At 38.3% G+C, this 27,314-nt stretch overlaps 1 protein-coding gene and 1 long non-coding RNA gene across 7 annotated transcripts in view; both read left to right on the forward strand.

The window, feature by feature from the left end:
- TLE1 (TLE family member 1, transcriptional corepressor) overlaps positions 1-10,391 on the forward strand; it is a 77,718-nt gene extending 67,327 nt beyond the window's left edge. For 5 of the 6 annotated variants that reach the window (XM_037374616.1, XM_037374622.1, XM_037374617.1 and 2 more), the window contains 4 exons: positions 248-395; positions 765-915; positions 1,354-1,430; positions 1,589-10,370. In XM_037374616.1, coding sequence (XP_037230513.1) covers positions 248-395; positions 765-915; positions 1,354-1,430; positions 1,589-1,696 — 484 coding nt within the window. In that variant the 3' untranslated portion in view covers positions 1,697-10,370. Of the gene's footprint in view, positions 1-247; positions 396-764; positions 916-1,353; positions 1,431-1,588 lie in introns of all 6 variants that reach the window. The other variant, XM_037374618.1, reaches the window with a different exon arrangement.
- Positions 10,392-13,244: 2,853 nt separating this feature from the next.
- Positions 13,245-26,287, forward strand: LOC119141922. The gene is made up of 2 exons (XR_005102086.1): positions 13,245-13,790; positions 25,120-26,287. It is a non-coding gene; the product is annotated as an uncharacterized LOC119141922 (long non-coding RNA).
- Positions 26,288-27,314: the final 1,027 nt, after the last annotated feature.

Raw genomic sequence — 27,314 nt, forward strand, 5'->3', positions numbered from 1 at the left:
CCAAAACCTGATAGGAAATATTTGACTTTGTTCAGCTAGCCATGATGCAATCATTTCTCTAGCATCTGGAAAATGTTTTTGTAATACTGTTGTATTTCTTGCTCAGTAAGAGGGAGGGGCTGATTTTTGCCCATCAGCAGACACAGAAGAGATGACACACATGTGCAGAGTCCAAAACTAACACCACAACAGTGTTTACCTTGAGCTCTGGCAGGAAATCATTATTCAATCTCGTTTGTTTTATCAGGCAATTCCAGGGCCACACAGATGGAGCCAGCTGTATTGACATTTCTAATGATGGTACCAAGCTCTGGACAGGAGGTTTGGATAACACTGTCAGATCCTGGGACTTGAGAGAGGGAAGACAGCTACAACAGCATGACTTCACATCACAGGTAACTGGGTTTTCCTACAGCTTGTGGGGTGGGGTCGGGGGGGGGACATGTAGGATGAAAGCTGAGATAGAGCCTAGTGCAACTGGCAAATTGTTCCCTCTCTTCCTTTTGGCTGCTCACAACACAGTGTTTTGGAGCTTTCATATCTTTAGCTTCCAGAACAAAACGATAACTTGACACTACTCTCATCCTATTTTTCTAGCTTAATAGGGAACAGGGGTTATTGGGTCACTTGAATTTTGAACAGTAGTCTTGCTATTGAACTGTGTGAATTTTACTTGACTCTTCTCTCTCTCCCACTCCCAATTAATTAACCACTGTAGGAAAAAAAAAAAGGAAAAAAAAAAGTAAATGTGGTTTAATTTTCAGATATTTTCCCTTGGTTATTGTCCTACTGGTGAATGGCTAGCTGTGGGAATGGAAAGCAGCAATGTAGAAGTGCTACATGTAAATAAACCAGACAAATATCAACTGCACCTTCATGAGAGTTGTGTCTTGTCACTCAAGTTTGCTTACTGTGGTAAGTTGCCCTGAACACAGAACTGGAGGTCAGGGCTCTAGTTCATGCCTTGCTGATTAGTTATTACATATTCATAGATCATTTGATAATCAAAACTTATTTTCTCAGTTTCCGAAGTTAGAAATAAATATCTTTGCTTTATGAATTCAAACATACTTATCGACAGACAACCATCCGTTCATCTAAAGACTGCTGTGAGGATTGATTTGTGTGTAAAAAAAGCTGTTTTTACTTACTAGGAAATCCCTAGACTGTGTATGTAACATACTGCAAAAGCATGTGTGTCCATGTTGATTGTAAGCAAAAGTACTATATCGATTAGTGGTGAGAGCTTTTGTAATGGTAACTTGTTAACAGATTTCATAGATGTGAGTCAAAAACCCAAAATCTGTCAGAAGTCTGTTTCATATGTTTTCATAGTCCTGTTTTATATTATAGGTAAATGGTTTGTGAGTACTGGGAAAGATAATCTTCTTAATGCATGGAGAACTCCTTATGGAGCCAGTATCTTCCAGGTGAGGATGATGATGCTTTTAAAGAAAAAACTAGAGCACCCAGAGTCCCAAGAGTGGACTTGGATATCTTCACCTATGTGATCTACCCAAAACGGGATTCTGAGATGAGGGTAACAAACTTTTTTTAATGAAGTAATATATTTCTATTTTTCTTCTAGTCCAAAGAATCTTCATCAGTGCTTAGCTGTGACATCTCTGTGGATGATAAGTACATAGTCACTGGCTCTGGAGACAAAAAGGCTACAGTCTATGAAGTTATCTACTGAAAAATATGATGGGGATATAACTTTTAGAAGTTGAACTGGGCCAAAATTGTTCTTATTTGTAGAAGTAGAAAGGTTTTGCCTTTTAAAAAGGAACAAAAATACTGAGGTTCCAGACCTTGCCATGAAACTACTCCGATTTTTCAAAATAGAAGGCAACATCCAGCAACTAAATAGTGGCTACGTGGACCAAACGGAACACAGAGGCAAGATGGACAGATGTAGCCTAGGTTTTTGACATAGTTTTTAAAAGCCGAGTCTACTGAAGAATGTTGGAGCCTTTTATTTTTTTCTTTCTTTGTGACCTCACGCAAATTGTTCTCATTGCCTGAATATGGGGGATAAATACCTTTCTGTTCCTTGCAGTTCAAGTTGCATTCTGTCCTGTGTAGAGCAGTGGTGTCTCAGATGAACCTGTTTCCTGGTTTTGCATCTTGTGATATGTTTTTGTATTTTTGTTGAAGGTCAAACATTTGTATAAATTGTAAATATATTTAGTTTATTACAGTAAAGGCTTTAGTACCAACAACCAGTCCCGTCCCCCTCTGCCCCCTCCCTGCCCAACCTGCTTATTTAAAATTAAAAACCTTTTGGGGATATAAGTACCTTTTTAGAAGCAAAAGAAAACACTATGTATAGTTTGAAAATGGTGTCTTATTCTTTATAACTCTTCCTAGATTCCTTTATCATACTGCAAAGTAGTCGTTTTGACATATTAGGGTATCAAGTCCAGTAGATACTGTCTTGTGCTACAGAAAACTTAAAAGGCAATTTTGTACTAATTATAGTGTAAATATAAAATTTGAACATTTCATAAACTTGTGCAGTTTATTTTAAGTTTATTCTGATGTCCCATGTATATGTTCTTTGGCAGATACAGTAATATGTGCCTGATCATAACTCACTTGGTCATTTCTCTAGAAGAAGAGATGACTTCCCTCTCCTTTCTCTCCCAGCTGAACAGAATTCATGAGAGACTACATTTCAACTAGAGTACATCAGAGTCTTTATTCATTAACTGAGGATGTCTGTGATTAAACAAAGCTAGATAAGTTGCATCCTTCGTATTTTACAGAGAAGTGGTAGTTAATGAACATTTCCTTTTTAATGTCTTGTCTATACTTAGATACTCAGGTAAATTTAATTAAATTACCAAAAGTGTGACTTTTACAGGGGATCACTTAAACAATGTTAAATACTTGCAGGGCTGCAAGTGAAATGAATTAATCTAAGTTAAACTCGCTTCTTAATTTCTTGTGAGAGTAATGACAAAGGAGTATTTTGATTTTTAACTAATCCACTGTACAAGTTAATTAGACTTAATTTTCCTGAGTGTCCCTTGTTACACAGGTCTATAGGCTCTATGTATTCATACTGAGCAATTTTTGAGTCCTTTCCACTGTTGCATCAGTGTGTGACCTTTGAAGAGCCATGCTAAGCAGCCAGTTACCAAAGCTATGCATCTTCAAATCAATTTTTCTTGATGTACTCAAAAGAAATGGATAAGGAGAGAATGTGTACGTTTTATTCTATGGTTTTTTTTAGATTAACAAGTTCTATCACTGTGTGCTAGACAAACCTACCTATTGCACCAGTGAGGGCCATACATTTCCTTCGTTCTGTAACTTAATTAGTGTTTCTGTTGCTAATGGAGAGTACAGATGAAAAGCCCGATCTCTTTAAACAAATAATTCAGATTACACAAACTGGCAGACAGGTTAAGACATATCCGTGAAGAGGTGCTTTTTCATTTTGCTAGCATTTCACAATGAACTATATCCCTGCTCTTTCAAAGAGACATAACTAGGGAGAAACAAGTTTGACTGATGGATGCATTGACCGAGTAGGGAATTTCTCATCTGGGGGCAAATTTTCTCTCAATTTTCAGTCTGAAGAGATATCAGTTTTCTTTTCAATTTACATGACCATTCTACTGAAACTATTTTATGGGACCTAGAATTGTAATAGCCTTAATACATTAACTTTGCATTTGGAATGTAAAATGTTAACCGTTCAGGATAATCTGCTCTTCTAGACATTTAAAATTAGTGTTCTATCCACATGTATCTATATCTTTGTCTATTGCTGTGTTGTGAATATCCATCTGTATGGAAATGACAGACCAGCATAGGTAATGGTCATTTTCCTCTCACACATAGTGAGGCAAAAAGCAGAATCATCAGGCTTTTCAAAGAAGTAATTGTTTGCTACATTGAAATACTGTGGCATGCTATGCCATTTTATAAAGGAGAAGTTTTAAAAAAAGAGTATGTACTAGGTTACTTAATTTTCACGCTGACCCTGTTTTCATATTGAAGCTTTTCTGAATGTCTGACTCTGCCAGTGATGATCATTGACTTTGTTTAGTAGCACTGGCAAATTTGCTGTAGTTAGGAACATTTGAATTTCTTCCAAACTACTATAACCCTGGCTTTTACTTTATTGGTATTATTTTGCAATTCCTAAAAATTATTAGAGGAACCAAGAAAGCAAGTATTCTAACACATTCATTTAATTGTTAAAAATATATATACACATATATAATGGATCTGCTATAAGTTATGGCATACTAACAACCATATTAGTAAGACCACATTCTTGGCAGCCAGGAGGTTCAAAACTATAGTGTAAGGAAAATCATTAAATATTGTGCCTCGTTAGCTTCCAGAATGCACGGTGAGTCAGAGCAGTTATGGAATTGGACATTTTTTATACATGTGAATGAATTTAATAATGTTTGTATCATGTGTTTCTTGGTTGTAATTAAGAAATTACTTTTTTTCCCAAAATAATATCTGCTTTAAGCCCGGGGTCTGAAAACTTGGGGATGCATCATACAGTAGTCCTCTCAGTTTCTTATGTCGTCTGCTTATTCCACCAGCAGGTGTGATTTTTAATGGAAAGATACATTTGGTGAAATCTTGGCATGTTTATCTACACTATTGCACACAAGATTTAAAACTTGTAGAGCTTAAAACTTCTGTAAGTTCTTACAACCGTGTGTAAAAGTAGTGGGTGGAAATAATTGCATATTGAATGAAGAAACAGACCAACCCAGACCAGCAATATACAGACAAGGCACTGGGAAAAGCACATGGAAGAAAGAGGTACAGCAGTAATTATGGTGTAGGTAATTAATTTTTCCCCCAATTTAATTACAATCCTAAATGATTCCTTTGATTAGCCCCTTTCTGGGACAGTCTTTGTTTGCTGGGTGGCCCTCAGTATTCAGTCTGAGTGCCACTGGCAGACACTAGTGCCAGCTACAAGCTGGGAGTCCTCACAAATTACATATTGGATGTTAGTGCAACAATAACTAATGAAGGGTTGGTTTGTGGTAATATCAATTCAACTGAACAAAATCCTTAGCCAGCTCTAATATGTATATTTTGTATATGTGCAGTAGGCATAACCTTTTATAAATCAGTTGTGCAGAAAATCATGATGATATTCCGCACAATGCATTTGTCAGTGTGTCGGAGTGCCTCTTTTTGATTATAGTTCCAAGCAAAGATAGTTCCCCACATCAATCCACAAGCTGCTGGTTCTTGAAAGAGAATTTTCATCTGCATTAATTCTTTTAGACTCATTTGGCATTCCAGAAGCTTTTGTTCCTTTAAAGGGAAGAGGGAGCACCAAATGAATATCAAGTTCATAAACTGTTAAAATAGAAGTAGTTTTTAATATAAAAATCAAAGTAGAATCTGTCATCTAGTCACATGCATACTTTTGTGTATAAATGATTGACCATAATTTTTCTGTCAGAACTTTGCATTGGTGACGCAGGCAGAATTTTCAAGTGTTTAAGTTACTGAAGTAACTTAAGCCTAGATTGACAAAGTAGGTTTTTTTCAGTGGTGTATTTTGGCTTTTTTTTTTGTGTGGAAAGACTGCTCCACTTATTAGCCTGTAGATCATGCAATCTACTTAGAGTAGTACTTCATATTTTCTATTATATTGGTGCAATTTTGAGTAAATGGGGAGGTTCCACCATTCTAGTGATTAAGAAAGGTGGTTTTTAATATTTTCAGGCTAAATAAGAGTACTGAATTCAAATTTCGCACTACTGCTAAAGTGTTTACTCCTTAAGCCACTTCACTGGAGAAGCTGGACTCACTCCAACTGTGCTGTTGAAGGATTTTATCTTTTTTTCCTCACCACAAGTACATAGAAAGAATGTGAGAATGTACATCTATACAAGACTTGAGTCATGGTGTCCTGCCAGAGAGGTGTTTTATTACTGAATGGGAAAGATGAAGCTCAGAGAAGGACCTGATGAACATGAACACCAGAATGAAAGAAAGAGTTCATGGCAGGGAATACATGGAGGGATGAGGGAGAATAGGAACATACACATACATACATTTTAGGGGTAGTCTAACATGTAATCTACAAAATCAATCTGAAATAAGATTCCAGTGTGCAATTTCACGGATTCTATTTCTCCATAAAGTTGTTCAGATGTTTCTCCATAGTAATTCCAAGGACACCTGAGCTGTATGTTGGAGCTGGAAGTGGGCATTTCTTTCACATCTATAAGCAGTCATCTAATCCTAAGAGAAACAGTTAAATTACAGCCAGTGCTCAACATTTCCCATTACCTAATATTTTTGTAGCTCAAGATCAGCTTTCCAGCAATTGATAATCCCATTTTCAGCAATGTGCTCCCAAACGTCCAATTGCAGCTTAAGTGCTTAGTGCAATGTGGTAGATTTTGCTACATGTAAGAACTGGGTCCTTTTAAAATCTGCCCTGTGGGTCTAGCTTACTGATATTTCTGAGATGTTTACTCAGAATTTCTGTTCAACTATATAGGAGAGCTCAAACACGCATTTAAAACTTTCTAAAACAGCAAAAGCTGGGCTTTTGAACAACCATAAGCACATGGGTGTGGTTTGGTTTTTTTTTAGTTTATTTTTTTTTTCTTATTACATAACTTTTTAAAAAAATCTATAAATTAAATACAAGAAAACACAAAGAAATAAAAAGAAAGAATGAATAATTGTTTTCAGAGGGCAGAATGTTCTTAAAGATGCTGTATCTCAAAACAAAAGAATCCTTATACGTTATATTAATTCCTGAGAGCGCTGCATTTGTGTTTCCCTGGAGCTAAAGTGCTGTTCTCAGAAAACTGAATGCCAAAAAAATGGTGGTGTGGGAACCAACGTTAGTTACGATTTTCAAATCTGAGCAGAGTTTTGGTTTTTTTCCCCTCATGTTACTTATTGCCAGGTCCCATAGTTCACTCCTAGAAGCTGAACAATCTGTGCCCTTTCTGGCTCATGCATTAGTAAGAATTCTGTTGTTAGCAAGTCTGTTGGTGATAAATAAACTACAGGAAAATCTGACGGAATCTTTTAGTGGATAGCTGTGTAGATAACATCAGCCAGTGTATGTTGTAATAATTTCCCTTAGTAAAGCAAGCATCCTGTGATAAGATAGCATGATTGTTCCATACTCATACTTCTGTTGTTTATAGAATTGCTGGTTGGTGTACTTGGCTCTGCATAGAAAAATTCTGTGGTGGCTTCTGAGGTAAAACTTAATTTTTTGAGATTTCTCCTCTCCTAAAATTTCACATGTGATCTTGCCCACACTAAGGGTGTCTTGATTCATAGAAGAGATGCTACAAGAAGTATTAGGTAGTTGCTGCTGTGTAGAGCTTGGCAAGGATTCTTTGCCATGTTCATAGTACAAAGGTATAGTATCTCTTGGACCTTGTTTCTATCTCTGTTTTCTGCCAAGAATGAATTAGAAGATAACACACAGTTTGGAGATTAAGTAATCAAACATGCTGTTACCATTATCCCTTTTGTATACTCTGACATTAGCATAGAAAATGGAGATGGTGGCTTTTAAATGCAAATAATAAATACTGGGTTTCCTTCAAGGACTGATTTTAATGATAGCTTAAATGAGTAAACAAGCAGAATGAAGGGGTCATAAATGGAAGTTAACCCATAGCATTGGGAAACTTAGAAATCACTTGTTATTTTCCTGGTAGTGAGCCTAATTCGTTTAAAATAAAATCCATCTGTTCATTTTACAGTCTTTGTCCCACTTCCTTACTGCAATCCATAGTGGATTACCCCATTACTTTAAAAATTGGCTGCATTTATGATAAACTAAGAACTCTTACTCTGTGGTTTGCTGTAGCAAGATCTTTTGAAGACCAACAAAGCTTACCCTTTTTTCTTAAAAAATAATCAGCAGTTGGACCTGAGTATTTTCTTAAATTAGGTTTCAAGTAAATATACAATCTGATGGCTTCACAAATGCAAAATATTTTTGATTGTTGATGAATCAACCAAACACTGCTGTTAAGTATGTAAATGTCCTTAATGTCAGTTTGGTGTTTGCTTAGCATGCCATGCATGCAACAAAACTTTGGAGTGATTCAACTTTTGTGGCCACATTAAATTTACTTCCTAGAGTAAGTTTCCTTTTCATACAGGGACCAGTTTACTGCTGTGCTCCCCTGTGTCTCCTCCTGAATATGTATTAGTTCTCTAGAGATGTTTTAATGCGTTATACATACATAATGCTTCTACCTTTCTCTGTCTTTCTGATTGTTAATTGTGAGATGTGTATTTCTGACAGCAGTTGATTGAATATTTGCTAATCAATGATATAATTGAGTTTTTGAATGTGTACTTCAAGAAATTTGTAGACTTGTATAGAGAAATCATTAATTTTCATTTGTTAAATTCAAGGTTCTCAAGTCCTGATATTCTTTTGTGGTTTTATCAGTGAATCTGTTTAAGGAAGTACTTCTGTTTTTTGAATGGTTTTCATAGCTTTTTTATCTGTTTATGTAGACACTCTTCTTTGTTGAGTGCAAGTTATTGACCTGGTACTCTATTTATAAATTCTGCCTGGTTCTTCAGTATTTTATCTAGCTGTAACTTATTAAAAACCACAAATATGAAATGGGGATATTAATGACAAGTGGTTTAAATGTGAAACTTTCAAAATGCATGTTAGAATATTTCAACACTTTGTTCACTGTAATTTTACATTTTTTCATTACTTAAGTAATTAAAAAAAATCCTTAGGGTTGAATTATACTAAAATTTTATACATCTCAGTACTAATTTTGTCTCCCAGTGATCCCAGCAATAACTTAGATGGGATTGTTTTTACTCTACCTAATTTATTCTTATTGGGGGGGGGGGGGGGGAGGGGAAAATATTAACCTTACAAATTGTGCTAATTATAATAATTACATGAATATTGTTGGTTGTTTCTAATCTCCATGCCTTCAGAAACTTGTTCTTCTATATTTGGAAGAAAAACATACAGATATACAGGGTTCTGTAATAGAATGTGTTTACAGTATTTATCCCCTGGATTTGCTGTAATAGTAAGGGGAAGTACAGTGACAGATAAAACTTGCAATAGTTGCTAGTGTTATGTGCCTTTGAACAATTTCCTTTAAGTATTTTTTTTAATATATCTTAGGTGAGGGTTAGCAGCTTTAAATCAGTTTCATTTCTATAGAAGTGGATATGGTGATACATTCTTAGAGCTGTACTAGTTTTAATAAGTACATAATTTTAAATCTGCAAAGTGAAGGGTTGTATGGATGGTTTTGAACTGAACATAAACTGTTCAGTTTAACTTTTTAGGTTGCAAGCAGTGCTAGAGTGGAGGGAGAACTTACTAGTCAGATTTGGCTTTTTGTAATGCTTTTATTTTGTACAAGATATGATCGGTAAGACTTTCTTATCACAGTAGGTGTGGTCACTGTAGTGGCTTTTTAAAATGCTACCATATTTTGCACTGTGTGATTCATTTGAATTTAGCCTACAAATCAATCCCTTTCTGTAGGCATCTGCTTTGTACGTTGACAAGTATGAAAATAATCAAAAATATCACTGTGTTTGGCAGTGAGGCTGTATATTTCCCTGTTTCTGATGTGAATAGCATTTAGCAAGGATTGTCTAGTTAAAAGGCAGTTAAACTAGTAATCATACATGATCTGTGTTTAACTGTCATTTGTAGAAAAAGTGCTACAAAGTGGTATGTGGTGATAACAAATTCAGAAGGAAAAGAATATGAAAATCAGATAGCAGCTTGAATGATTTGCTGTTAGCATGGGCCCCAATAATACTACAAAGCTATAAACTGTCTTTCTAGATTGCCCAGTTAGGTGGCAGAGATGCAATTTGTCTTTTCTGAAGCCACCTGCTGCTTGCTAGCTCCATCTCCTGTCACAGCCTATTAGCTCCCCAAGAAAATTGGTGGGAAATTGCCTGCAGATTGTAGGAAATTGCATCTCCAGGCCCTGGAAAAAATGTAGGCTAGCACAACAGTGATCCTCCCAGAGCAGCTATTAATACAGCAAAAGCTGACCTTTGGCATGGTGTGAAACGACTTTGCTATTTGCTGAATAAAGACTTATTATGTGTGGTTGAAAGAGGGTACGGATTATGATCCTAGCTGTGCTTGTAGCCAGCCTGGTCCAGGAAGCTTAAGCATTAGAGATAGGTTTTGCTGCCCTCCACTCCTTCCTGTTGGAAGATAGGAGGTGAGATGTTGCAGCCTTATCCAGAAATGTCAGCGTATAGATGGGCAAAAGCCACCATGTAGTTAAGTGATGTTAGTACATATGAAATTGAAAAGTTTAGAGATGAAACTGAAAGATAATTTATGAAGCTAATCTCAAAAAAAAAAACCCAAACCAAACCAAAAAAAAAAAAAAAAAAAAAAAGAATTGCCTCTGCTTGGTCCAGCTTTGGTTGGAATAGGAGCGACTTTCTGGCTATTCTGTTCTGTATGTATGTTCATAATAAACATTTGGTTTTGGAGCAGTTACAGTGAAATGGAGCTGATTTATGCTGTAACTGCTGAGTGTAAAAGTCATGGGACACACATTAGTTCTGATAGATTTTAGCATTAAATTCCTTGCCGCTAGGAAACTCACTTATGTCTTGTTTAAACAAATTCCCATGTGTTCTTTAAGGTGTGATATGCAATGAGTTTCATCTTCTGTCATTTCTACTAGAGCTACCTTTCTAATTTTGTACTTTACCTCACTTTTATAGGGCCTTTCAATAAAAGAGTCAGCTTTTACATGAATCCTGAGAAAGGGGATATGTAGAATTAGTTTGCAACATAAAAAATAAATGCCATCATTTTCTTTGAGCTTGCAGTTGTACTTAGTTGGTTCAAAGCCTCCTGAGGAAGATGTGTGTATGAATCAGAATGACATATTGATCAGAATTGAGCATGGGGAGGGCAGTAGCAGGGAAAAAGTCATTTTGCAATCAAGAGCATTGCTGTTTTCAAACTCAGCTGAGATCTGTTGGTAACTGGCAGCTGCCCAGGGATCTGAGTGAAATCAATATGTTCATTTCCTATTGTATTGGTGTCCAGTGATGTAAATGAGCTCACAAGGCTTACTAACACACAACTGATTAGGGAATACTGGTGGCCTGCCTTATGGAGCTGAGGCAGAGGAGCTGAGCATAGAGCAGCATGACAAAACAGGTACTTTGCATAGTTCGAAGCACAGTTGAAGGGGATCAAGAGCATTTCATGTTACAGGGCTCTCTGGACCTTGTTTTGAGTTCTTACAACCATGCATGCACATGTATGTGGATCTGAAATGCTAATTTGTTGAGGCATTGTCTTTCTAAATTAGTGACAGCACCTTTTATGGAAGTTACACAGTTTAGTGCTGTGTGTATTTTCTTGTAAAACAAATACAGGAGCAGAAGAGCTATGGTGCTTGTATTTACGATAGCTGTTCATCTTCCAAGATATTACATGCTAATTGCATTTTCAAAATAAACCTTGCCATTTAGTAACAAACATGGGGGTTTTGTATAGTGCAATGCCTGTATTGGAATGAGCGAAGTACATTGAGAGGACATACAAAATGTGCCCCATTTAGTGGACACAGAAAATATGTCCTGGTTAATCCCTGAATTTGCTTTCTCTTGTAACAAACAAACAGACGAAATAGAGTGATATAGTGTCTAGAAATTAATTTCTTCTGGATGATGGCATTACGAACACTGTTACCTGCATGCCTACTCTGGCTTTAATGAGGCCAAGCCCATTAATTCCACAGAGACCAAGGAGGTAACAGGTCATGTACAAAAAGCAGAAGCTTTGTGTCATAAATTCAAAGATGCAAGCTTTTGTTTTGTTATGGAAAGAATTCAGACTGGTCTGTGAGGTTTGGAGTGCACCAAATGCCGCTCTGGGTAGTTGTATGGTTTAAGAAAGGATTGGTGGGGAAAAACCAGCTCAGACAAACCAGTTCTCAGTCAACACTTAATGACTGGAAAAGAAGTGCAAGCCATAAATAGTACCCTTCATCCTGTAACAGTGTATGAGCTCCAGCAAGAGACAGGACGCTAAGCTGAGCTTGCTTTCTTTTTCTGTAATTAGTTCAAAGAGTTTGTTGTTGGTCTTGAGTTTGGTCAGGCCGTGTTTTTCATATTGCGTAAGTGCATCCAATAACAGATACGAAAAACAAGATCTGTGCTCTTTAATCAGCCTGACTGTTGTTGGTTGGTTGGTTGGTTTGTTTGTTTGTTTGTTTTTAATGATGCATTCCTGTAACACTTCTCACTTGCCACACTAGGAAAATGCAGCTTTTTGCCTGTCTTTATTCAAATTCCCATATATCAAATGTCATAAAATGGTTCTAATATAATGTAGTATGCTGTTGAACAGCAAACATTTTGCTGGTGTCATTTTTCCTAGCCCCAGCAACACTTTTAACTATGAATAGTTCACTGTACCCAGAATCGTATTCTTGTCAATTCATTGAAACAAATTACATTTTTTCAAGTTCTCAATCAGGGGTTTCCACTGGGTGTTTAATTTTTATGAAATAGTTGATCTCAGCATTCCTGGGCTCTACCAAAATCTCCTTTCTCCTGCACCATACATTTCTGATGCTCTGAGAGTAAACCTACCTAGTCCCCACTATATGCTCTTAAGAACCCAACACTATGAGACAAAATCCAGTAGTGCTTGGTCCAGTTAGTGGAAGAGTTTGGGGTTTTTTTTGTGAAATATTCCAAAGTTTTTCTTTTATATTCCAATAAAGATTCAGGTTTCTGCTAATAAAAAGGCACTATACAGGCATATAGCATGACCGCAGCCCTTCTTGAGGCTTTCGGTGCCGGGGGGGGGTGGGGCGGGCGGTGTGAGCAGCTTGAAATAGGGAGTTAGTGGGGGAAGATGAAGAGCAAAAGCTCTCTTTTGACCAGGTTTTTCTCATCAGTGCTCAGCGGTGACATGGAAGAGGTCAGTGAAGTGTGTGGCCTCATGGACAGGGCTAGCAAGTCTTTCAGAGGGCCCAGATATCATGTTCTGATGGGCTCCCCAGTAATGTCAGGAGAGGGGCTGTGGGGTGTGAGCAGCTGTGTGCACGGAAGGTAGTGTATAGTGGGGTGCAGCATGGCCTCCAGCTTTCCCAGTCAGCCCCAGTGCTGCAGGGGAAGGGGATGGGACTTGGATGCTGGGCAAGGAGCTGAGGGAGGGGGACTGGCGGTAGTGGCCTGCTGGGAGAAGGGTCACCGGGGGAAATTTAGGGGAGGCGGCTGTGGACTGTGGGAAACCGAGATAAAAAGATGTGGTATAAATAAATATCTTTTGGATGAGGATGAGCTGATGAACTTATGAATAAATAATGTATAGCCCCTTTGCTAAGTGTTGTGTGGGGCCTGGGCTTATCCAGGATGGTTCAGAGGCAAGTGAAGAAAGACCTGGAAGAAAGGGGTTTGCGGGGTGGCATCGAGTGTTTGGCTTGCTGTGGCTGCTTCCACTTGTGGGGTGTCCACTAAATTAACAGCGAACTTCTCATCTCCCTCGCCTCCCTGCAGCAAGCTGCTCTGCAGCAGATTTGAAGCACCTGCGGGGAAGGAATTGCACACCTTGGCTCCCCTGCCTCTCTCCAGCCAGGGAGAACAACTGCTTTATCTGGGGCTTGTTTACTGGAAAGGAAGGTGACTGTGGATTCGATTGGAAAGGAACATTATTTTCTGCCAGCAGGGAAGACTTTTCCATTTACGGAGGAAATGGAGATGTTAGAAATAGCACACTGGAGCAGCAATGAAGATGTAACACCAGAAAGGTAAGCCAAGACTTTATACTTGATTGAAGAGATCTGGGTGGAATATTACATTTGTGTAATTGAACCAAATACAGCGAAGCCAGGACATGCTGTTGGTTGTTCTGATTTTTTCTTAGTACCCTCCAGAAAGAAGGCAGCGGAAGAGCAAATATCCAAGCAAATGTTTATCTGCATGTTTGATAAGTTCCTAAGAAATGGTCTTATCCAAGCCAGTCGTGGCTAACCACTGTGGTTAAAGTGTAATGTGCTGTTGGCAGAGGCCTCAATCTTCTGGTTTAAGGAAGCTTGCTTGGAATTGTTCTAATGAAAACAGGTTGTCTATAGGTACCATCAGAGGTCCTCCTCTCTATTCCCAGCAAAATGTCTTACTTGTAAGGAATTTACCTTCCTGTTCAGGAACACAATATCTAGAAAAGACTGAAAATCCCCAGTGCGAATATGTTGATGATTAACTCTTGATCGGTCGTGCTGGAGACTTTGGAACCTGGATATAGGGCAGGAAATGGATGAGGTATTTGCCCAGATGAAGCCTCTGCTTTTTGCAGCATGGACAACTACAATGTGACATTAATAGCTCCTGTTTTGGAACTAACACAGGCCAGTGTCACAAAGTGCTGAAGATTGTATTGCACTTACCTCTGAAAACAAAAAAAAATTCCTTTGGCTGAAAATTCTTTGCTCCTATATTTGCAAGCTAGCAAATAATACAGAAAATTGTAGGTATCGTTCAAAATCACTGTTGCTTTTCTAGGGCTGGTACAATAGAAATCCTTAAAAGTGGGTTTTTTATTTATGTGGGTTCTGTTAATCTCGTATATAGTGACAGAATCTTCTTCCGTCAGGAACAGAATAGTGTTCTGCCATGTTGCTTTGAAATGTTCCATAATATGTGCTGTAGTAGTGTCTTCCCTGCTACACTACTACTTTAAAGTCTGAGGCTTATCATAGCAATTTCCCATGCTTTCATCCAAAGACTGAAAATATGCCTCAAGCAAGACATTTAATCAAAAGTAAAACATTGCCAGTTCTTTGGCTGTCTCTCCAGCTCCTTGGGAGGGGGAGGTGTCTAGCTGCTACGCCACTGTGAAGAAACTCATGTTACAAAAGCAAAATGAAAGAAAACAGAAATTAAACAATACGAACAGCTTCAGCTCTGGGCAATTGTTTGAGTATCCCACAGCAATCAAGTTTCCCTTTCTTGAAGAAGGTTTATTTGATCTTTCACTGATTTATTTTTGGTTGCAGTTTTGAGCTTTTTAAAGGAGGCATTTCCTTTTTGACTGTAATTGGAGATGGGGAGGATTTGAAAGGGCCACCTAACATCTGTAATTCTTCTAGTCTCCGCGCCCCACCCCCCCCCCCCCTTGATTTTTTATTGTCTTGGGATTGCACATAAGCAAAATACCCATTTCTTTCTTATCCAGTCTGGAAGAACCAGTGTGATGAGCAGTTTGTGCTGCTGGACTCTTCTGCATGAATTGGTAAATCAGGACTGGTATTTTTAGGTGAAAGCATTTAGAAATGGTATTAAATCCCAATCCGCTGGGAGGATACAGTGTCCAGGATGTTGTACTGGATGAAGGAGCTGTTTTGGTTTTTTCTGTTAGTTTTGTAATGAATGTCATGTTGTGCAATCAGTATGTGCTTTATTTCCTGTTGCGGGTGGAGGGAGGTCATCTTGTAGCTACCAATTCAGGCATCTAGTGGAAAATCTATTGGGGGGAAAAAAACCACACCAAAACCAACAACCAACTGAAAAAAAGACTTTTCTCTTGGGTAGTAGACCTCCTTGCTCTACCAAAGGGAGAGCATGCACATCCACTATAGGTCTCCTCAATTATACAAGTATGCCAGCCTTTGCTAAAATCTAGTTATTTTTCAGCCACTTCTCTTGTATTTGTCCCATGAAACTACCCCATTTATTTAGTGTAGGCCTCTAGCTTCGTATTTTCTTGTCCTTGCTCCCTAGTCTCTATTCACGACCACTTCAGTAAAACCAAGGAGCAAACATAATCCTTATGTTAATGTTTTTTGTAAAGGCTTCTGATCTCTTGCTAGCTCGTTTTCCCACAAAGGCAGTTCTTGCCAAAGCTACTGATTTAGCTTGGAAAGTCTCAGGCAGTCTGTTATAGGATCACAGAGTAATATTTAGGTCAGAAGGGATATCTGTATGTCTTGTGCAGTATCTGCTCAGACAGCGCCATGTTCAAAGTTAACTTGGGTTGCTTAGGACCAGTTGGGTTCTGCATAACTCCAAGAATGAAGATACTACAGGCTTTTTGGACATGTTTCAGTGCCTAACCATTCTTATTATGACTTTTTTGCAGTTGGAATAAAGGCTACTTCTCCTTCAGCTGTGCAGTCCAGAGAGCTGTGCGCTGTCCTGACAGACAGAAATAGTTTGATGGGGCAGAATGATTTGTGGGCTGTTCTTTCTCCCTGGGACTCTCTGAGAGAAGATAAACTATTTTTCTCCTCTTCATTATTCTACTTGTAGTCCTTGCTCAATTTTTATTATGTATTTCTCATCTGCTGGAGTTGGACAAGTGGTAACGTACACTTATTAATGGTGGCAAGGTGTATCATCTGTCATAGGAGTGGTAGTAGACAAAAAGGATAAAACATAAGGAGAGAACATTAGATGGACGTGGAAGAACAGTAGTGAAGGTGGTAACCAGCTGGGTTGAGAGGAGCTGGAAAAGACAACCTTATGTAGGGAAAAAAAGAAATGGTAATTTTAACTCCTCCATGGGCATGACTCAGTCTTGAGTGGGCTGTAAAATCCTGTCATGTTTTTTTCCCCTTTCGTTATAGGAAGAGGGAATTTATACCTTAAAAATACCATTGTGGTTTCCATCCTTGAGAGCTGTTAAAGCTCTTCTCCATATAAATCACTCCCTCCCATGCAGTAGCTGAAATGAATTCTCCTTAACTGCAAGCACAGCACTTGCATGCAGCATTGACTTTATGGAGAAGGACTTATTCTTAGGTGAAGTATTAGCAAGCTGTTATGTGCTCTTACTGTGTCCAAGTTGACCTAAAAGCTCTCTGTATAACCTGAGCAGTCACAGGAACATCATATACATTGGAACGAGCTTGGCTAGTGATAGTAATACAAAACATGGATTCAAAAGAGTAGCAATCTTTTCATGACCATCTTCCTCTGGGCACCTTATTGGGGAAGACCTGGGAGTACTCTGCTCTGCTGCTGGTGCTGTCTGATACTCACGTATGTCCAGATGCAGAATGAGGGACCAGAGGTGACTGTAAGAGAGCAACTCTCCTACCCCTTATTCAGCTACTTTTAGCTTCAGCTACTGTAAAGCCTGTGTTCTTTTCCAATTAGGCACCGTGTACTCTACTGTGGCATTGCAATACATGGATTATATTTGCTAGTTATCGATTGTTAAGACCAAATCCCTGTGAGGCAGAAACACTTTTTCCGGTGTAGTGACCATATATTAAAAACTGCATGTGGATATTGATGGTAAGATAAAATGAGGCCTACCAGATGAAATGCAGTGCATAATGTGGCTTGTAGACACAGCTGAACAAATTACTTCAGAAGCTTCAGGGGTCACTGCAGTGTAAACAGAAAAGAGGAGTGACCTATGCTGTGTTCTCAAGACATAATAAATACATTCTTCATGCTGCTGCTTACCTTCTGCTGAATCAGGTGTTTTAAAACACTGTGAGATTCCTTCTCTGGGCAAAACTTGGAGTCTCAGCTTCCTGTATTTCAAACAGATTTTCTTTTTGTTATCCTTGAAAAGTTGCATTTAAGTGTGTTTGGAGCTTCAAGGTCTTTGTGTAGTACGGTGTAAGGTACTGCTTGTAAAATTCCAGCTTTTGCCAGCCTGCAAATCCATCTGCTAATTCCAGGAAGAAAAATTAGTTGTTTGTAGAGAGATGAGCCTGATCTGGATGCAAGTTGTACAAAATTTTGTTGAGTTTGGTGAAGAGCAAGTACCTTTTGCTGAATGAAGAACTAAGGTACTTCAGTAGCTGTTGAACCTTATTTTCCCCACTCAGCACTTCTTATGTGCTGCCTAGGTACTTTTATTTGTTGGTTTATGTGTTGTTGTTCATTAATTCTGACAAAAAATATAGCTTGTCTATTCCTCTGTTCAGCTGAGTAGGGACAAAAACTGGAACACGCAACTTGAGGAGAGTGGAGAAAGTGTGATGGATTCAAGTAAGCTCTTACGGAGCTCATGAATAACAGAGGTCTTACAGGCAGGTACTTGTTTTGTCTTGTTTTTTTCTTGGTGTAAAGCCCTCATTTTAGACACTAACTGGTCTAGTATACTGACTTGGATATCTGTGTAGATACTACTGACTGAGAATATGTTATGGCATCCAGAAAAGAAAGAGCAATAGTAGTGGCTATCTTAAGCAAAAGAAAATACAAAATGAGCCTTTCTCTGGCTCTCATTTATCATGGTGGTTACCATTTGACTTCCCAAGATTGGAGCAGGTACCAGTGGGCTTTCAAAAGAGCCATGGAGCCTATCACAGGTTACTGTTGTGCCAAATATGATGTTGCTAGACATATACGTGGGACTGAAGGCAGAAAAATACTCAGCAATCTGCTGTATCTTAATCCAGATGGTCAAGTTTATGTTTTCTTTAAAATGCAAACTGTCTCCAGTGAATTCATTAGAACCATATTGTAGCTTTCTTTTCCCATATAATTTCAGCAGCTAGGTTAAAAAGTCTGGGACTGCCAAACTAATCTCAATTGCTTGATTATTTTCTTTCTGAAGGATTTAAACTGTTCAACAATTCTTTCTCCTCTTCTCTCATCCTCCTCCTTTCTTTCCCTCATTTTTTTTTTAATTAGACCAGTGTACAACCCTGTGAATCATTGACTTAGGGTATCTAGATATAGCTGATACTTTTTGTTCGTCTGGGATTAATCCAGATGTTTGAATAACAGGGAGCTGTAGTTGGAATGTATTCAGCCAGCGTATCTGCCTTGTTGTTGTCATGGATAGGTCACTTACTGAGTAAGAAACATTGGTTCTAAATGTGCTGGATGTCTTTGTCTACCCATGTTTCCAGACTGTTTCTTCCTGTACCTTTTTGTTGTTTTGAATTATTTTTTTTAATTTGTTATGAGGATTTTTTGAAAGTACCTAAAATTTGGGACAGGTGTTCTTATTTAAGTTGTTTAAGCAAAGTAGGCTAAAGCTGAAGCAATTCTGAAGAACCTAAATAAAATGTTTTTATACAAATTAATTCTGATAGAATTAGATCCCTGAAGTAACTCTCATACAGACTACTGGTGATATAAAAAAACCCTCCATCTGAGTAAAAACCCAAGAAAACACAAACCCATCAGCACTTTGCATCCAAATGTCTCATGGAAGAGCACTAGGTGTTATTTATTGATCTTTCCTGGTAGCATCTTTACTGTGAAACAGGGAAATCAAATTTTTAATGAAACGGAACAAGCATATGTTGGGACAATAATAGGATACTCTCTGGCTCATCTGTAGGACAGCGTCTATTTTTAAACTTGGGAAAGAATGAGGTAGAAAAGATACTTCTGAGTGTCACTAATTTGTAGGTTTTCTTTTTTTTTTCTTTTTTTTTTTCTTGTCAATTTAAAACCAAAACTAGCTTTCATCCCTCCTAGAAGATGAAAACAGCTGAACTCTGTCCAGTTACAGTGAGAAGAGCTCCTACAGTGGGAGGTCCTCTAGTTTGTAAATAGTATCATACCCCTTTCTTAATTTCTTTTAAGAACTTATTGTCTAAGCTGCTTGCAGTAAGTAGTATGACTGTTTTCTGGATGTATGGGAGAAGTACTGACGTGAAAGTCAGCTAATGTTGTCTAAAGCAGCATGACAAGAAACTGAAGGGACTAGGTTGTATGGTTTTTTCTTCCTGATCTTTGTTTAGTTACAAGAAAATAATTCTGAGAGGTATATGACAATTTAAATATGGTTTAAATTAATTTGAATTACTTAATTCATTGATAAAACAAGAAATAAATATATATAAGTTAGAAGTCATAGGATGAAGTTTCTAAATGCTTTCTGAAGTAGATCAGAGTAACAAAGCTGTTCAGTGCTGGAGAGTTGTTTTCTCCCTCTCAAAACAAGTGTAGCAGCTGTGTAACATGTCCTCTTTGAAGATGGCATGTGAGTCCAGTTCAGACTGGCTATTGGCCACCATCTGCTATTTTTTTCCTAGTGAATACCCTCGAATATATCAGGTGCAAAGTTGTGGTACCCCAATGTGCATGAAAACAGTCATGAAGCAGAGCATCAATCTCAAGACTGTTCGCAGCCCAGTAATGGGCCAAAGTCTGATCTATTTCTGTTGCTGAATTGCATTGTATTGTGGTAGAAACACAGCTGGAAAGTATAACATGGTAGTAGTACCCAGGACCACATGAACCATCTGCCTTGTGCAGGGTACCGCAACAGCAAGTCAAACAGCAAAGGAGGAACAGGTTATGAATGGGGTAGGAATACTGCAGTAATATCAAATGTATTAGAAAAGTTAATATGCTTAGGTTTGTTATCATATGTACTAGTTGATTATTAAGCAAAACCACCTCTGTTTTCTAAGTCCTTCAGCTTCTCCAGTGAATTTGAACTTAAATATGCAGCGGCTAGTATTTGCACAGGAGACAGTGAGATGCAATCAAGCATAGTAATTTTGAACAGTGTTTGCTGTATCTGGTACAATGGGCTTGCTCTTTTTCCGAGGTGCTGCTTTCAGCATTACAGTAGTGTCCAGCAGGGATCAGCACTGCGTTAGCCTCCACTTGTTGAAACAAGCAAAAAGACATCTATGCTAAAGACCATAGGATCTGCTTTAGAGAGAGTAAAATAAACTGGGGAAAAGCTGGAGGCGGTGGCCTAGGTTAAGCATATTTTAGCACTTTAAGTGCTTCTTTCTGGGGAAAAAAAAGAAATATTTGAAAGAGCAACTTCCCTGTAACACAAAGGAAATAGGCCCTGATGCATGCAAGATGTTATTTGTGAGGTAGCAAAACACTCAAGGGAACATGCCAGTGTTGGTCCAAGAGAGTGTTGCAGGACAGGGGGTTGTGTAGTGATACCCATGTGCAGCCTGCATCTAACAAATCTTGCCTTGTGTGAGAAAGGGAGCAAGAGTTAGAAGTTAGAACCAAGATGCTTGGAAAATTGTTACTCATTCCAAAATTTTTACAAGTGCATTTCAGTTGTCATGGGATGGAAGGCTCTGAGATGCTGAGTAATTTATCTCTGCCAGGAGATCTAGGAGCACAAGATAGGCACCTGGTAGAGGTTTCTGGAATCATTACAGTAAGGCACATTCCCAGAAGCATGTGGGATTCGAACTGTGGAAACCCAGTAGAAAGATGTTTTTCGTAAGCTTGTGAAAACATGCATATATTGAAACTTGCAGAAATGTTTCCATTGACTTCAGTGAACCTGGATTTTTACCAGATTTTCTATGCCATGTTTCTAAAAGCCAGATCTGCCTGACAAAAACATCTGTATCTACTGTCTTTTTAAAGTCTCATCAGCAGTCTCTTGCAGACCTGCCTGAAACATTTGGAATTGCATTTCAGAAGTTTATAAAAAGACATGAGAAACTTTCTTATTTTGTTGGATTTTTTTTGTTTGTCAGAAAAGGAAATGCTTCATAATGATGAATTACCTGAGATGGTTTAAACAGTTGGAACTCTTGACAGCTTGCCCACCATAACTTTCAGTAGCCCTTTTTGCTGGGGGTGCCAGTTATTTCAGGTGTCATGGGAAACACAAGTCATAAAACACGCTCGGCTCCCACTGGGTGCTACTTCTAATCTCAACAAATCATGCTTTAACCAAAATCTTGTTGGACTCAACTTCCAGAAAGTAGCATCTCTTCTGGTGAGGGATTTTTCTGGCAAAAACCCAAGAGTCTTCCTCTAGGAAAGCTCCTGCTTTTAGAAGGAGTGTCACTAAGGAGAAGCCGAGTAAGGAGGAGGTTTACTATAAGCCAGGGGATGGCCCCAGGCAGCATGAATGCTTTTCCCCGCTTAATGGTCTTCAGTTTTCTCTCTCGCTCAATAGCCTGCAACTCTTTTGTGAAACAACAGTATAACGAAGACCATGACTGCATAGCTAGGACTTTTAACTTACAACTGTACCCCATACAACTTCATCTTTCTGCCTTTTTTCTATTCTGCTAAGAAAAAAACCTGAATAGCCAGAATTGGTGCTCCTTGAGTGCCAGTTCACTTGCCTAGCAATTTTATTCAGAAAACAGATGGTTCAGTATGTGAAAGAGGGCTGGTAGGGACCTCTGTGTGAGGTCCTTGGCAGGCTAATCTCATTCCAAAGATCTAGGTGGCTGGAATTCTCTCCCCCTCCCCTTTAATACAAATCCTTAAGTGTTAAGTCAGGCAGAAAATGAGTCTAGTCTACATTTATCTTACTGAATGGCAGTCAACTCCCGCCTAATCTTTCAACATATATTTGTTCAATGGATCAACAGATTGTTTAAGCAGCATGACGGACGGGTTTAGAAATGTGTCTGCTTATGTTTGGTTTGTACTGAACCATTGACCATTTTGTTTGTGAATCCATCATAAATTACATCTCCAGGTTACTCAATACAAGTAAGGAGGGGAAATACTTGTTCTCACTGTGTTGAAAGGCTTCTTACACAGCTGTCAGCCTCCACAAGGGAAGCTGAATCGCATCACTACTACTTTAGCTTTGTTTTTCAAAAGCTGGATGGATATGTCTGTGCTTTAACAAGTCTTGCTAATTGTAACTGTACTTATTGAAGATAACATAAGGCAAAATGCAAGACAGTTATTGTCAAATAATATGTAATAATTTGGAAACAAGGATGTGAGATTGTAATTGTGTATGTTATTTTAGCTGCATTTGACAAAACAGAGGCTAAGTAACACCAGAAATATATGCGACATTTTTAATAATGGAAATACATCCCAAAATTGTTATGAGTGCAAAAATGACCTGATGGGTTGTGTTTAATGACATCTGAAAGCAAGCCAGGAAGGTGGCACTCTCAGCATCAACAGGGCTGTGGATTGTGTGATTCAATTAACTCTTAATCTGAAAATTGTTTTTAACATGGCTGTTATGTGAGTGCTGCTGCCTCATGTGGGGGATGAAGGAACTGGAGGAAGTTCCAAGGCCTGCAAATTCTGCAAAAAGGGAGAGCTTGCCTGTAAGCAGGTGAGGAGCAAGAGATGTGAAGGTGACCTGAGTACTGCCAAACACCCCTTCCCAGAGGCTAGAAAGGCCAGAAAACTGAAACTCAGTGTCCACCACTTTTGGCTATTGCATTTGCTTTGAGCTGCTTTTCTACCCAGGGAGCATAGGCATGTGGCACAAAGCTTCCTTCTCCATACAAATCCCTTAAACAAAGTTGAGGGTGGGCTTAAAAGAAGGAAAAAGATGCATATAAGGGCCACCCTTACTGTTTTCACCCATCCTCATTTCCAGAATTTTCATTTCCTTTGAAGATAATTCTAAACAAGAAAGAGGCTCACCTTGTCCTAGCTACTACATACCTGAAGGCAGTGAGACTCAGGTGCGACTCCCTGCAGCCTACCTCAAGCATTGTTAAAACGTGTTTGAGCTGGAACTAAATGGTGCTGGAAAAGGCAATGAGGAGAGAGCTGGAGAAGAAGAAAGGATGCTCAGCAAAGGACTAGGTTTCTTTATGCAGTCAGAAGGAAGAAGCTGAAGGAGAGTGATTAGAGTTGGCTAACTTGCTGGTTTAGATGGTTACATTCTCAAGGAAAGTTTTTTGATTCATTTTTTTTTCTGGGATTTGTTAGCCTTTTTGTAGTCTCTTGTGCGCTAAGACTTTTTGAGATTGGTAGGAAATGATTGAATTTTTTGTTGTTTGAAAGCTTAAGCTTCAGTGGGAAGTGTGTGCTGAACTTTATTTTTTAAAGAAAGCCCAGGGAAAAAGCCATTATGGCAAACAAGTGTACATAATTATGTTGGAATTTTCTCTTTTACTTTTAACTTTTGGGTGGAGAGTAAATTTGTCGTTTCTCTATGAAAAAAATGCTTCCAACTTTTAGTTCAGCTAATAAATTTTTTTTCTTCCTAACAATTTCTAATACGGTTTTAAGAAACTGGTAAGAAAAAAGATGAGAAGGAAGAAAGTGGCCTTGAGAGTATGTAGAAAACACTAGTAACAAAGTTGAGCAATTTCTATAGATCTGAATTTGGAGCATAGAAAGGCAAATGGAGTTTGTAACTCAGAGAGTAGCATAAATATTATCCGGTGAGCCTGGAACCACTTTTTCTTAACCCTTATCCTCTAAGAAAAAAATCCCAACATCTATTCATTGTAGTAATCCCTGGAGGATTATTTTAGTATTCTAGTAATTTTACTTACTGTATTTCTTTTATATGGGTCATGATGCTGACTGAAATTTCCTTTCCCCCCTCCTCTATCTTAAGATGATATAGACAGCTTTATGAATTGCTTCTAGAATATAGTGTTTTCCAAGTATTAGCTCGGGGAATAAGATGTCCTTGAACTCTCATATTTCTGGTCGTTTTTTCCATTATTTTTTTTTTAAAGTTAAAAGTGGGATGGTTTGAGCACCATCTTATGTGCCATTAAAGACTCTGAATATCAGATTCTTACTTTTATCTTTGTTTATTTTTGGCTTTTCATCTAGACAATATGGAGAGTTCCTTTCCTAGCCCAAAATGGTAGCATTATTGTCAGTTTCTCAAGGTTTTTAAAAGAATAAATTACATGAGGTAAATCAAAACAAAAGCCCTTCACCCAGAAGCAAATGCATAAACTTACCAATGCATGGATACAAATACTGATAGATAACTTCTCTACTTTGACAGCTAGTGCTTGATATGAAATACTGGAATATTCTGGCTGTGAATTTTAAGTGTGATGTACTGAATGATTCCACTTACCCCATGCACTTGTATGTATATACAGTAAATATCACGGGGAGGACAGAGTTACTTGGACACTGAAATTCATAATCTGTGAGGCTGGCAAATTGAAAATTGTAGTACAAGAAATATATTAACCTGCTTGTTTTCAAAGTAATTCCTTTAAAGTGCATATCACCTCCACATGGATATCTAATTATATTAATATATAATTTTATATATATATAATGATTTTTATTTGTTGTTGAAATGATTAATTGCAGAAATTTTGTTAAAATAGCTGTTGGCCCGCTACCAATAAAAAGGGTTTTGCTGATTGTAACTAAAGCTAACTGAAAATTTGATTTTTTTTTTCAAGAAGCATGTTGTCATCTCCACAGCAAATCTGTTTTTATTGTTGAAAATGTAATTATTTTTATTCTCAGATGCTGCAGTCTTCTGGGTCCTCAGGTTCCTCTTCTCCCTAATGCTCACAAGTCCTGACTGGGCTTCAGTGGGGGGAGCAGGGAGGAGAACACAACCAGTGTGAGGTACAAGTGATGCAAAACAGGAGAACTTGGACTAAATGGGAAGACTTATCTACACAGGAGAATATGAGCATGAAATCGTGAAGCTAGAAGCCCCATATAATATCATTATGAAGTATATTTTTTAAACTTACATTGTCCTTTAAAAATTTGTCTTCTCCTTGCACCTTTCTTCTTAATATATTGAGTAGTTTTGAGGAGGAAACAAAAGTTCTGTTTTGAACTCTGCCATTTCCATGAAAGTCCAACAGTTCAAAAATAGAGTGTTTTTTACTCTATTTTGAATGCTGTACCTTGGTTATGCAAATCAGGATTTGAATTCTCACTCCAGCTACTTTTAAACCATGTTATATGGCTGAAGCAGCATGAATCAGCTCTTCAAAGTATGCAAAAAGACTTAGAAATAGGCAACAGAAGGTCTATGTTGTGTCACACCAATTCCTTCTCCAACCTTAGCAAATTTTTAGATGTTGCTGAAACAGAAGAGGTGGTACTGAGGCACGCACAGATGTGGTCCTCTCTGAGATGCCTTTTGAGTATTTTTCAAACATGTCAGATGTATAGGGGTTCAAAGTTGCTTAAGCATGGTCCTTTATATGCATGCTATGCATTTGCTTCCTACTATAAGTAGCCATGAATTTCAGTTCTGGATATCCAGTTTGGCTTCAGAGATTTCTCTTTCTTGAAATTTGTAGCTGGAATTTTGTTTGTTCAAGCCACAGCTTTCTCACCAGAATGTTTTGTAATAAACGTTTAAAAAAGGGGTTGACTTTGAGAACTAGGGTCCTGCTATTTTTGCCATCTTGACTCTAAACTGGCATAAACTACCTTTGTTGTATTCTATCAAAAGGCTGTTTAAACTTACTGGGTTTTTTCTTTTTTTTTTTTTTTTTCTTTTTCTCTTGCTTAACCTGTCTTTTGTCAATGCTGGAGGTTGCATGATTAGTAAAAAAAGGTTCAATATCTTCTATTGAAGGAAGATACGGTACGGCACAGCATACTAGTGTGAGTGGCTGAAAGCCAGTTTGATTGTAATTGTCTGCTAAATAAATATATTGCATTTTAATGTGGTTACTGGTGTTTTCATATGGGAACCCATCTTGGTTAGAGTCTTACTTTGGTTTGCAGGTACAAATTGGGAAGGTTTCTAGTGGCTTCAGCAGTAGTATTGTGTTTCAGTGGAGTTCAAAATATGGCACTGGAGTATGCTAGAATGGAAGAGCACTCCTGGTGAAAACCCAACTGAAAAAACATTCTAGAAGGCCAATCTCTGGAAATTGATTCATGCAGGGACCCTTGTGCCTTGCCTTTTCTCTTTTGCAGCAACAAGACATTGACATCCATAACGTTGCATGGAAACCCGGCTCTTCAGATGCACGGCTGTAAGGTGTTTCTGAAGGCTTGCTGGCAGGCAGGGGTGGAGCACCCATGTTCAGGATGTTACTGACCCCACTTTCAGTGGCCAGAAGGAGCTGTTTTCCTGAGTAGTCTCTGGCAGGCTGTTTCACCACACAGTCTCTCACTCTTTTCTGTCTGCTAAATGGCATGTTGCTTACCATCTTCTGTAGTCTGCTTTGAGATTCACAGCTAAAATGCCACGTAAAAGCTAGGTAGTACTAATCTATGTGGCAGCTTGTTAAAGTGTCATGGTTTCAGTGATGCATTTGTAACCACTCTAACATAAGATAAATGTGACAAGTGCTAATTCCAAACACCCACGTTATTGAAACTGAGAACAGCTTCGCTAAAGTACTTTGAATTTCCTGAGGACATCTGAGGTCTATAGTTAAAGCGTCTCAAGCTGCTTTTACCTGCAAAAATGAAAATGTTACATTAAATATCCAAGACTCAAAAAGATTGTTTTAAAAGGTGTTGGGGGAAAAATGCACTTGCATGTGTTTGAGACATACAAACACTTCTCATTCTCTGGAGGAAGCGAAGGAAACTGTGGGGTAAGAATATGTTGGTCTCTATGGGAAAAGAAACAAGCTAATACCCAAGCACCAAGACCTGTGTGTTAGCACAGATTAATTTGTGAGTGTCCCTCACTGTGAGATTTTCCTGATGAGTCTGCATCATGGACAAGAAAACTG

Source organism: Falco rusticolus, chromosome Z, assembly GCF_015220075.1.
Source record: "Falco rusticolus isolate bFalRus1 chromosome Z, bFalRus1.pri, whole genome shotgun sequence".
Taxonomy (NCBI): domain Eukaryota; kingdom Metazoa; phylum Chordata; class Aves; order Falconiformes; family Falconidae; genus Falco; species Falco rusticolus.